The sequence below is a fragment of the Pristiophorus japonicus genome, chromosome 7, assembly GCF_044704955.1.
Source record: "Pristiophorus japonicus isolate sPriJap1 chromosome 7, sPriJap1.hap1, whole genome shotgun sequence".
NCBI classification, from domain to species: domain Eukaryota; kingdom Metazoa; phylum Chordata; class Chondrichthyes; family Pristiophoridae; genus Pristiophorus; species Pristiophorus japonicus.
Window position 1 is genome coordinate 31,632,509 of NC_091983.1, and position 12,298 is coordinate 31,644,806.

Here is a 12,298-nt window from a genome sequence, read left to right on the forward strand (position 1 = left end):
GATTTTTCTAATTATTAGTAGAAGAAGATTATTAACTATGTAATGTGATATAAATCAGAATAGTTCTGATTAAAACTTTAATTATTTCATGCAGGCTGGTTCAATTAATAAGAGCGAAGGGTGACCATGCCATTCCATGAGAACAGTATCCATTGCTATCTAGCACATGCAAAAGAAAGAGATGCAAAGTACCTTTTGTTCTGGTTTCTTACTCTCATTCTCAGTCGAACATGATAAAAATTGTGCTGGAGATTGTGTGCCAAACCTTGATAACGGTAATGGTGATGGTGGTGGAGGGGATAGGACTGGACCAGGTGATGGTATGTCGATCCTTGGGTTAGAGACATGTGCTGCAGAGTGAGCTGGAGTAATTGCACTGTCATTGGATCTAGGGAGAGGAGAAGGATGGAGAGATAACTGTCGTGGGGTAGGAGGTCTTAGTGAGGAAGAATAAGTTGGGGTAGGGGAATGGGAGCTCAGTCTTAATGAAGAGTAATGAGAAGAGGTTTGATTTTGGGAAGGAGAAACAGGGCTTGATCTTAGTGAAGAGAAAAGACCAGTATTCAATGGAGTAGGAGTAAGGGAACCAGATTGTGGGGAAGAATTAACTGGGGTAGGGGAAGAAGAAATGGAGGTTGGGGAAGATGGCACAGACTGTTCTGATAAGGGGGAAATATTGTAAGGTCTTGGAGAAGGAGAAAGGGAAGGACTTGTTGGAGTAAGAGTAAGACTGCCAAATCTTACAGGGCAGTAATTCAAGTTCGAATCAGCGGTGGAGGAAATTCTACTAGATCTTTCAGAGGGTAAATGATCTAAACTGTGGTCTGATAAAGGAGACTGCAGTTCTTGCGCTGGGAAGAGTAAACTGATTGGTGAGAAACAATGTGAAGAAAAAGGTTCTGGGGCAGAAGAAAGCAGTCCATGTCTCGGGGAGGGAGAACGGGATGATATAGGGGGCTTTGAGCTGTGACACAATGAAGATAATGCGGGTGTGGAATTACCTGACTTCAAGTAATGAGCATTATGTTTTGTGGACAAGAGGTCTGGTGGAGCTTTAGCTGCCTCTGTGGAAATATTTCCATGTTTTTGAGATAAAGATCTAAAAGAGGAATGAACAGGATGTTTTGCAGGCTCTGGGAACAAAGGAGAGGTTAGGGATCTTGATGAGACTGAAGAAACACCTCCAAGTATTCGAGAAGGACACTGGAGGTATTTTCCTGGAGTGGGGGAAAGTGATCTGGCTTTTTGACAGGAAGATGATGCTTGTGCGGTTATCAGAATTGGAGATTTGCTAGAAGATTGTGAACCAATGGTGCTCAGGGATGGGGCTGAGGAAACTAGTTTTGATTGTTCTGAGGATTTGGATGAAAGAGGCGGCAGTTTTCCAGACCTTAGAATTGAAGTCAATAATGACAGCTGAGTTGGAGGAGAAGACACTACACCAGATTTAGCTGAAGTAGTGAGTGCTGAGGTCTGACAAGAATAATTAGGAATTCTCGGAGAATGACATGAAAGTTGCTGAGAAGTGGGAGAAAGTATATTCTTACTTGAAGAATGAAATGACGACTGCACACGAGTTGAAGAGCAAATGGTGGACCTTGAAGAAGGTGGAGATGACGAGGACCAGGCTGGAGAAGAATGCAAATTACTACAGCTCAGAAAGTGTAATGGGGGTGGGGGATAGGAGGGAGAAGCTGTTTTAGACTTTTGAAGGGAAGAGTTGGATGAGAAAAGGGATTTGGTATGTCGGGCTGAGGGCAAGGAGCTGGAAGATAAGGAGGTGGTCAGGAAAGTGGACCTGGGTAAACTAGAAGATTTTTTATCTGAATTTGTGGTGGCAGTAAAAAAGAGCGAAGATTTATTTAACAAAGGTGAGATACAAGCATGTTTCATATCAGCTGGGACGGAATCTTCATTCTCAATTGTGGAAGTTAGTGGTTGAGTAATGAGGTTATCAGGAGTACGAGAAGAAGTGCTTGACTGTAAAAGGTAAAAAAAAGAGAAAATAAGTAACAGAAGCAATGTGGTAATGAAAAATTAACATATATTGTGCATTATTTGTCTCAGAGCTTTTCCTTTCAGTTATCATTTAGCCATTAGATTCTTTTTTTAAATTTCATTCTCAGGATGTGGACGTTGCTGGCAAGGCTGGCATTTATTGCCCATCCCTAGTTGCCCTGAGAAAGTACTGTTGGGCCTTTTGAATGGCTTGGTAGAGGTTTGATACAACTGAGTGGCCTGCGAGGGCAGTTTAGAAGGCAGTTAAGCATCAATCACATCGGTGTGGAACTGGAGTTACATATAGGGCAGACCAGGTTTCCGCCCCTAAAGCACACTCGTGAACCAGTTGGGTTTTCGCGACAATCTGATAGCTTCATGGTCACTTTTACTCATACCACCTTTTTATTTCCAGATTTAAAAACATGTTTTTTTTAAAAAACTGAACTCAAATTCTCAAAGTGCCATGGTGGGATTTAAACTCACCTTTTCTGCATTATTGCTTCAGGCCTCTGGATGACTAGCCCAGTAGCATAAACACTACATTGACCATACCCAGTTAAAACTAATACTGAAAGTTCCTGAATACTAGTTTGTAAGAAGAAAGCCTGGTAGAATTATGTTTTTTTTTTAAATGTTCACTGCAGTAAAACACACCTAAAAGCATGTGATTAAACTTCACCTGTCACCCTGCTGTCTAGAGTGTGACATTAAAGTTAGCACTGTTTTAAAGGCAACAGAAATACTTTTTTGACAGCCACAAGCAATTCCCTGCTCTATTGAAAATGGTCACTTTGTAATTATTAGCCTCTGATCCCATAAGTAATAACATCACTGAGCTCAGTCATAGAGTTCCTATAGTCGTGATTTTAAGAATCTCGGTAGGCCCGTGGCGGGCAATGTCGGTGGCGGGTCCCGACCCCGCTGCTGGCTCCATCCCAGCCTCTGAAATGATTCTCCCCTGATGGGGCTTGTTAAGTCTGCCCAGCGCGTTTCCCGGCCAATTAGAGGAAGCGGATCTGGTGACGTCATTTGATGATTCGTCATCAGCCAGTTTCCTTAAAGGGGCCATGACCAACTTTCTTTTGACATTTGTGCTGTCAGTGTTCCACAACATTGAGGTGCTGCAAACACTGACAAGCACTGCATAGAGGTGCATGGCTGCACCCAGGCTCTCCCATCACTCCTTCCATATGCTTATGGAGGGAGTCGCAGCAGGCAAGGAGGTTCTCTTCCCATCCCATGGACGTAAGAAACCTCCCCAGGAGGAGATTAACACAGCCTGGTTGCACATTGCAGAGGAGGGTACAAGCAGGGATGTCGTCAGGAGGACCAGGGTGCAGTGCCACAAACGTTTCAATGATCTCTGTACAAAGCCACACTCAAGCTCATCCTGCTGTGCCTCTCATCACATCCCCATCATTCTGCCTTCCCTACCCGACTCCTGCACATCCTTACTCACACCAACTTGCCTTGCACCTCCACCCATCCCTCTCTATCTACATTATCACATCCCCATCTCACTAGCCACACCTCACACTCACCCTTATCCTTGTCCAATCATACCAACTAACAACACACAAGGGTAGCCACTTGGGTGTTTTATGCAGTATTCTTGTAAAGTTCCTGTGAATGTGGTGTCAAACACTGAAGTCTTTATTTTCAACACTTTGCCGCCTTGGACAGATCGGTGTGCACCTTTGGGAATGGCTTGGTGAGTTACAGTGAATGGTGAGACATAACAGCAGCCCCCACAATGGTGAGGAGTGTGAAAGGAATGGCTTGGGCATTGTAGGGTAGCTTTATGGTGTTGGTGTGGGGTGGTGCCAATCTTGCGCATCATGTGGCAACCAGGGTGCACAGCATCAAGTGAAGTAAATCTGGCCATGGTGAGGCCATACCTAGCCTCCTGCACAGCAATGGTGTCAGGAGCTGAAGCCCTCTGTCTCGTGCAGCATCAGTTGATTGCGGAGAAGGTTGATGTTGTTGGTGCTGCTGGTGTGCCTGGTGCTGCTGTTGTTGGGGATGATCACGGCGGGACTCTGAGGACCAAGGTGAGAGAGTATAAAGGGCACTCATGCTGATGGAATAGATGGTAGGTGAATTGAGATGACAGAAGCGATCTGTCAATGGTGAGAGAGGTAATGAGGTCAGACTGGATGGAGACTTGTGTAAAGACTTGCAGCATGGTAAATCTGTTGTGGAAATGCTTGTGGCTGAGGGAAGATATCTCCAGCAGGTGGGAGCTTTTATTGTACATTTGAATCGATCAACACAACAGCTGATTCAATGGCCGCTGAACACCTGCCTCAGCTAGACAGACATAGTCCACGATCAGTGTGGACCCCGTGAGCAAGCTGTCCAATGCAGGTGAACTGAAATTCATTGTAAACAAGCCAATAATTACCTGAATTGGGTCATCCGCTGTGAACCCACCACTGCGTGTCATGTTTGCTCAGCGCTGACATTTGGAGAAAAAACGCACACTTTCCCACAGGACCCACCACCGATCACGCCCGCTGGCCCCCACACAATCTGTTCCATAAATGCTATTCACAAAACAGTTTCTTTTATCTCTCTTTTTCCCTCCAACATTTTCCTTCCTCCTACACAGACAGCAACAATAGTAGTCACTCAAGTCACCCACCGTGTTAAGCATGCTGCTAAACTTAGAGAAATTCAAGGGGCCGAAATTGGCCTGCGCCCTGGGGGCGGTAACCGAGTCGGGGTGGGAAATTCAGGTTACCGCCCCGCACAGGAAGTGGAGCGCTATGTCGTGTGCTCCACTTCCTGTTGGGTCGATGTCCAGGGCGCTACTCGGGCGGGATCGGCAGCACTACACGGTTTCCTCGTGTAGTGCTGATGCGCATCAGTGCCATTAAAGGGGAGGGCTGCTACAAACTCTGCAGACCCTTTGATGGCCTCCACTGGGGCACCAGGCTGCACGATCATGGCCTGGACCACACAACATTGATGGAGCACGGGCCGAAGAAAGAAATGCTGCATGCTCCACTTTATCTTCCGCTCCGGGAGTGGAGATCAGCCCAGTTCATGACCCGTGAGGCTGGTGCGGGGCAGAAAAGGGTCGCCGCGCATGGTGGTGATGTCATCGCTAGAGGTGCAGCAGCTCGGGGCGCTACTAGCAAGGCGCGGCTCCGCCGTGTTCGCGCCTCTGCAATCGCGCGGGAACCAGTAGCAACCCACGGGCGCAAACAGGCTAGCTCCCCGGAGGCGCACAGGAGGGGAATATCACCCCCTCAAGTCTTCTCAGAGCCGGGCAATATGACCTTACTAATTAGTAGTGTCCGTGCTCTGTGCTATGACGTGTTTGAAGCCCTGAGTCATGAGGAGTTATTTGAAGCCTGCACTGTCTCCCAGCAAGCAGAGACATTTGGGAAGTCCATGGCGTCTTGAGACAGCTAACTATAACTACAATGTGCACTAGCAGCTGTCAATGTATGTTTGCCCAAATAAACAATGCAGATTCACAGCACGTTGGAGCTTCAAAGCACTGCATTACCGAGATACAGGCAGGATCACGTGTGCAGAGCCTGGGACTGCACCCCCACCTCAATCACACCCCGGGGGGCTGCCAACTGGAGTCATGGCCTTCGTCACAGAGTGGGAGGGATGTGTTCCCACAACTGCTCTCCAGCGCCCTCTAGCAAGCACCTTTCGATCAACATCAGCAGAAGCCTGAGAGCAGGTTACACACACAAGGGCCTAGAAATTCGACTCGAGCGTTGGCGCAAAACAGGCGGCATGTGATCGGCCGCCCGTTATATGCAGCCTCTGATATTCAGTTCCATTGCAGTCAGTGGGTCTGAATATCAGGTGCTGTATATAATTTCTAGGACACTGCCTCAATGTACACAAGAAAGGGAAGGGCAGAAAATACCTGAAGAGTCGGTCTCCGAAAGGCAAAACATGCCCAAATAAATGTCACTTTTTTTTACACCACAACCATTCCAATGGGAACAGCGATGTGAATGCTAATCAATCAGATATGCCAAATTGATAACATCACTTGAATTTCCATTCAAATATAGCATTCTGCCTTTATAATACTTTCATTTAATTACCTCTGATTAGCACTGTTTCTAGATCTCTCATGATGAGAGAATTTAATTGGATCATCTCACTTAGACCGATCGTCTTTAATACATTCCGAGTAAGTTTCAGTTTGAAGCATGTTGGCTTTGGCATGCCGTTTATAGATGTGTTGAGCCATTTGGCAGGTTGTTCATTAGCAGCTTGATGACCTCCCAGAATTGTCTCGAGAACACACTGCTGCTTATGTGCTGTCAATAGTCGTTTGTCGCATTTGGTGAGCTGCCAGCCAATAAGCAGATGGTAGCGGGCCTTTAGGTGGGAAGTTAAACCATCATGGTCCTCAACAATAACTCTCATTGATAACAGGAGCGTTATCAAACAAAATTTGACACCAAGCAACATAAAGAGATAGTAGGACAGATGAGGTAGATTTTAAGGAGCATCTTAAAGGAGGAGAGAGAGGTAGAGAGACAGAGAGAGACGGAGAGGTTTAAGTAGGGAGTTCCCAAGTTTATGGCCTAGGCACCTGAAGGCACCGACTTGGGCATGGGTTGAATTTGGCTAATCTGTGCTCAAAATCTGCTCATCTATCATTACAGCGAGATAAATTTACTAAGCAGCCACAGCAGAATGGGTGTTCCTAGTGGTTGTCAGCCAAGTTTATAAGTCATTATAACAGTCCATTCCCCCAGTTTCTCCATCTCCGTCGCATCTGTTCTGATGATGCCACCTTCTATATCAGTGCTTCTGAAACATCTTTCTTTTTCCTCAAACAAGAATTCCCCTCCACTGTGGGTGACAGGACTTTAACCATCCCATTCCCCATACTTCTGCTCACACCCCTTCCCCTCCTGCCAAGAACCCTCTTCAGCATCCGAAAGGACCATTCCCTCCATAACACCTGGTCCACTCTTCAATCACCTCCAACACTCCTTTCCCTTCCCGTGCAAGAGCAGGAGATGCAACACCTGCCCTTTCACGTCCTCCCTTCCCACCATCCAGGATCCCAAACATTGCTTCCAGGTGAAACAGCGATTTATTTGTATTCACTGCTCACGATGTAGTCCCCTTTACATTGAGGAGAACATAAGAACATAAGAATTAGGAACAGGAGTAGGCCATCTGGCCCCTCAAGCCTGCTCCACCATTCAAAAAGATCATGGCTGATCTGGCCGTGGACTCAGCTCCACTTACCCGCCCGCTCCCCGTAACCCTTAATTCCCTTATTGGTTAAAAATCTATCTGTGATTTGAGTACATTCAATGAGCTAGCCTCAACTGCTTCCTTGGGCAGAGAATTCCACAGATTCACAGAGACCAAATGCAGATTGGGTGATTGCTTTGTGGAACACCTCCGTTCAGTCCGCAAGCGTGACCCTGAGCTTCCGGTCGCTTGCCATTTTAATTTTCCACTCCACTGCCACTCTGACCTCTCCATCCTTGGCCTCCTATACTGTTCCAATGAAGCTAAAAGGATGCTCGAGGAATGGCATTTTGGGGCCAAAATTGCCCTTTTCTTTAAGAGTCATTACCGGCTCAAAGAGGCAGCCACGGCACGGTAAGAAATCACTGCCTAATCGGTGTGGAGTCGCCGACATTTCACAAATTGCCCTCGTGGATTTTCCCAGTGGACAACGTTCCTGCTCTGCCCATGTTGCCGGCCCGTCGAACCCTTACTGACCGGCGGCGGCGGCGGCGACCCTTTTTCTGTCCCTTGCGGGAAATTGCCCCAAAGGGCGGCACCGCCGTCGGTCAGTGCTATTGACCGCGTTCCCCTGCGGGAAAGCTGCCTGAGGCTGGGCGGCGCGTCTGGCCTTAAAGGGGAGGGCGCACTGCCACGACCGCCATTTTATTTTGCTTGGTGGCCATCAGTTCGGCCGGGCCACCAACAGGCAGCCCTGCACCCCTTCTTGGGTACCAGGCCACTGGCCCAGCTGAAACCCTCACTGGTGGCCCAGTGGGCGCCACTAAAGTGGCTGCAGAGCTTGTAGCGGCCCTCCCCTTTAACTGATGACAGCTCTCAAAGCCCGCTCCGCACCAACACCACTTACGCCCCTCAAACGCCCGACTTCACCTCCCAGACACTGGCGGTTGAATAAAAGGGGCAAAACCGTGCAAAACACTGCCCCATGCCATAGATTGGGGCAGTGAATGAACTAAAAAAACTGAGTATGACCCTTTCAGTCGAGGGCAATTTTGGCCCCATCATCTTTTGATTAAACTCTTTACAGCCTTCTGGGCTCAACATAGAGTTCAACAATTTCAGATTATAACCTCTGCCCCAATGTTTTGGACAGCAGTTGTTGGTAATGATTTTGCTATTCCCAGTTGCACCTCTTCTAGACCCATATTGTGTTTCTTTACTTGTCCTATTCCCACCCCTTTTGCCTTGTGCTATCATTTCTTTGTCATTTAATCTCTCCTGCCTTCCACCCTATCACAGACCTGCCCTTTTGCTCATTTCTCCCCTCCCCTCCCCCTTCCCCTCCCCCTGGGCTTGCTTAAAACCTGTGGCATCTGTAACTTTTTCCAGTTGTGATGAAAGGTCACCAACCTGATGCAATTAATTCTGTTTCTCTTTCTCCACAGATGCTGCCTGACTGGTTGCGTATTTCCAGCATTTTCTAGTTATAGTTATAAATTACGTAACTCTATTATTGATCTGCTCCTCTGTCAGCCACTGCAGATATCTGACCACCTGCAGCAGAGGAAGTATACTTCATACTGTTCCTACATTACAACAGTGACTGCACTTCAGAAAGTACTTCAGCGCTTTGAGGCATCCGGTGGTCGTGAAAGGCACTATATAAATGCAAGTCTTTCTTGCTTTTTTCCCTAGCCTTAAGGAACATATTTGTTTGGTCAATTTTATCTTCGTTAACATAATGCATGCAATTACTGGGAAATTAAATATTTTACAATGTTGAGTATTGTCTGCATTCATGACCAGGTGGAAAAAAAACAGTACTTCCAATTTATTCCAACTATCCTCTTTAACACCTTTCTCCATGTTCCACACTACATATATTTGTGGGATCGAAGAATCGTAGAATGATACAGCACAGAAAGAGGCCACTTGGCCCATCATGTCTGTTAGGTAGAACTTTGTAATTTGTTCCACTCCCCTGCTCTTTCCCCATAGCCCTCTATTTTTTTTCCTTCAAGTATTTACCTAATTCCCTTTTGAAAGTTACTATTGAATCTGCTTGCACCATCATTCCAGGCAGTGCACTCCAGATCACAACAACTCACTGTGTAAAAATATGATTTCTCATGTCGCCTCTGGTTCTTTTGCCAATCACCTTAAATCTATGACCTCTGGTTACCAACCCTCCTGTCATTGGAAACAGTTTGCCCTTATTTACACTTCATGATTTTGAACACCACTATCAAATCTCCACTTACACTTGCCTGCTCTACGGCGAACAATCTCAGTTTCTCCACGTAACTGAAGTCTCTCAGCCCTGGTACCATTCCAGTAAATCTCTTCTGCACCCTCTCTAAAGCCTCAACGCCCTTCTTAAAATGTGGTGCCAAGAATTGAACACAATTCTCCAGCTGAGGCCTAATCAGTTTTAAAGGTTTAGCGTAACTGCCTTGCTTTTGTACTCTATTCTTCTATTAATAAAGCCAGTGATCCCATATGCTTTTTAACAGCCTTCTCAACGTGTTCTACCACCTTCAAAGATTTGTGTACATACACCACCAGGTCTGTACCCACTTTAAACTTGTATGATTTAGTTCATATTGCCTCTCCCTATTCTTCCTCCCAAAATGTAACACTTCACACTTTTCTGCATTAAATTTCATTTGCCCTGTGTCTGCCCATTTCACCAGTCTGTCTACGTCCTCCTGAAGGCTGTTACTATCCACCTCATTGTTTATTACATTTCTGAAATTCGTTTCCTCTGCAAACTTTGAAATTATGTCCTGTATACCCAAGTCCAGGTTATTTATATTATAAATAGTTGTCCTGATCCCAACCCCTGGGGTACACCACTGTATACTTCCCTCCAATTTGAAGAATGACTGTCACTACTACTCTCTACTTTCTGTCCCTCAGCCAATTTTGTATCCATGCTGCCACTGCCCCTTCAATTTACTAACAAGTCTACTTTGTGGAACTTTGCCAAATGCCTTTTTGAAAGTCCATATACAAAATATCAAATGCACTACCCTCATCAACCCTTTCCATTACTTCATCAAAGAATTCAATCAAGTTGGTCCAACACGATTTGCATTTAACCAATCGGTGCTGACTTTCCTTTTTTAGCCTATACTTTTCCAAATGTCAGTTAATTTTGTCACTGATTATTGTCTCTAAAAAGTTCCCCACCACCATTAGCCGATTGGCCTGTAGTTGCCAGGTTTACCCCTCCCCCTTTTTAAACAGGCATGTAAGATTTGCAAACCTCCAGTCCTCTGGTCCCACACCCCATATCCAAGGAGGATTGGAAGATTGTGGCCAGAACCTCCGCAATTGATACCCTTCTTTCAGTAACCTAGGTTGCATACCAAATTCAGCAGAAGAGGACAAAGGGTTTAATTAAGAGGGGGAAAATAGAGTACAAGAAGAAGCTTGCCGGGAACATAAAAACTGACTGCAAAAGCTTCTATAGATATGTGGAGAAAAAAAGATTAGTGAAGACAAACGTAGGTCCCTTGCAGTCGGAGTCAGGTGAATTTATAATGGGGAACAAAGAAATGGCAGACCAATTGAACAAATACTTTGGTTCTGTCTTCACGAAGGAAGACACAAATAACCTTCCGGAAGTACTAGGGGACTGAGGGTCTAGTGAGAAGGAGGAACTGAAGGATATCCTTATTAGGCGGGAAATTGTGTTGGGGAAATTGATGGGGTTGAAGGCCGATAAATCCCCGGGGCCTGATAGTCTGCATCCCAGAGTACTTAAGGAAGTGGCCCTAGAAATAGTGGATGCATTAGTGATCATTTTCCAACAGTCTATCGACTCTGGATCAGTTCCTATGGACTGGAGGGTAAATAATGTAACACCACTTTTTAAAAATGGAGGGAGAGAGAAAGCGGGTAATTACAGACCGGTTAGCCTGACACCAGTGGTGGGGAAAATGTTGGAATCAATTATTAAGGGTGAAATAGCAGCGCATTTGGAAAGCAGTGACAGGATAGGTCCAAGTCAACATGGATATATGAAGGGGAAATCATGCTTGACAAATCTTCTGGAATTTTTTTGAGGATGTAACTAGTAGAGTGGACAAGGGAGAACCACTGGATATGGTGTATTTGGACTTTCAAAAAGGCTTATGACAAGGTCCCACACAAGAGATTGGTGTGCAAAATTAAAGTACATGGTATTGGGGGTAATATACTGACGTGGATAGAGAACTGGTTGGCAGACAGGAAGCAGTGAGTCGGGATAAACGGGTCCTTTTCAGAATGGCAGGCAGTGACTAGTGGAGTGCCGCAGGGCTCAGTGCTGGGACCCCAGCTCTTTACAATATACATCAATGATTTAGATGAAGGAATTGAGTGTAATATCTCCAAGTTTGCAGATGTCACTAAACTGGGTGGCGGTGTGAGCTGTGAGGGGGACGCTAAGAGGCTACAGGGTGACTTGGACAGGTTAGGTGAGTGGGCAAATGCATGGCAGATGCAGTATAATGTGGATAAATGTGAGGTTATCCACTTTGATGGCAAAAACAGGAAGACAGAATATTATCTGAATGGTGACAGATTAGGAAAAGGGGAGGTGCAACGAGATCTGGGTGTCATTGTCCATCAGTCATTGAAAGTTGGCATACAGGTACAGCAGGCAGTGAAGAAGGCAAATGGTATGTTGGCCTTCATATTTAGGGGATTTGAGTATAGGAGCAGGGAGGTCTTACTGCAGTTGTATAGGGCCTTGGTGAGGCCTCACCTGGAATATTGTGTTCAGTTTTGGTCTCCTAATCTGAGGAAGGACGTTCTTGCTATTGAGGGAGTGCAGCGAAGGTTAAGCAGACTGATTCCCGGGATGGTTGGACTGACATATGAGGAGAGATTGATCAACTGGGCCTTTATACATTGGAGTTTAGGAGGATGAGAGGGGATCTCATAGAAACATACAAGATTCTAATGGGACGGGACAGGTTAGATGCGGGTAGAATGTTCCCGGTGTTGGGGAAGTCCAGAACCAGGGGACATAGTCTTAGGATAAGGGTAAGCCATTTAGGACTGAGATGAGGAGAAACTTCTTCACTCAGAGAATTGTTAACCTGTGGAATTCCCT

At 46.0% G+C, this 12,298-nt stretch overlaps 1 protein-coding gene across 1 annotated transcript in view; it reads right to left on the reverse strand.

Annotated features, from left to right (window-relative positions):
* The window catches only part of lrrc1 (leucine rich repeat containing 1), a 390,137-nt gene that overhangs the window by 92,261 nt on the left and 285,578 nt on the right, over positions 1–12,298 (reverse strand). Inside the window, exon 23 of the mRNA XM_070884885.1 lies at positions 193–1,980. Within this exon, the coding sequence (XP_070740986.1) occupies positions 193–1,980 (1,788 nt within the window). The remainder of the gene's footprint in view (positions 1–192; positions 1,981–12,298) is intronic.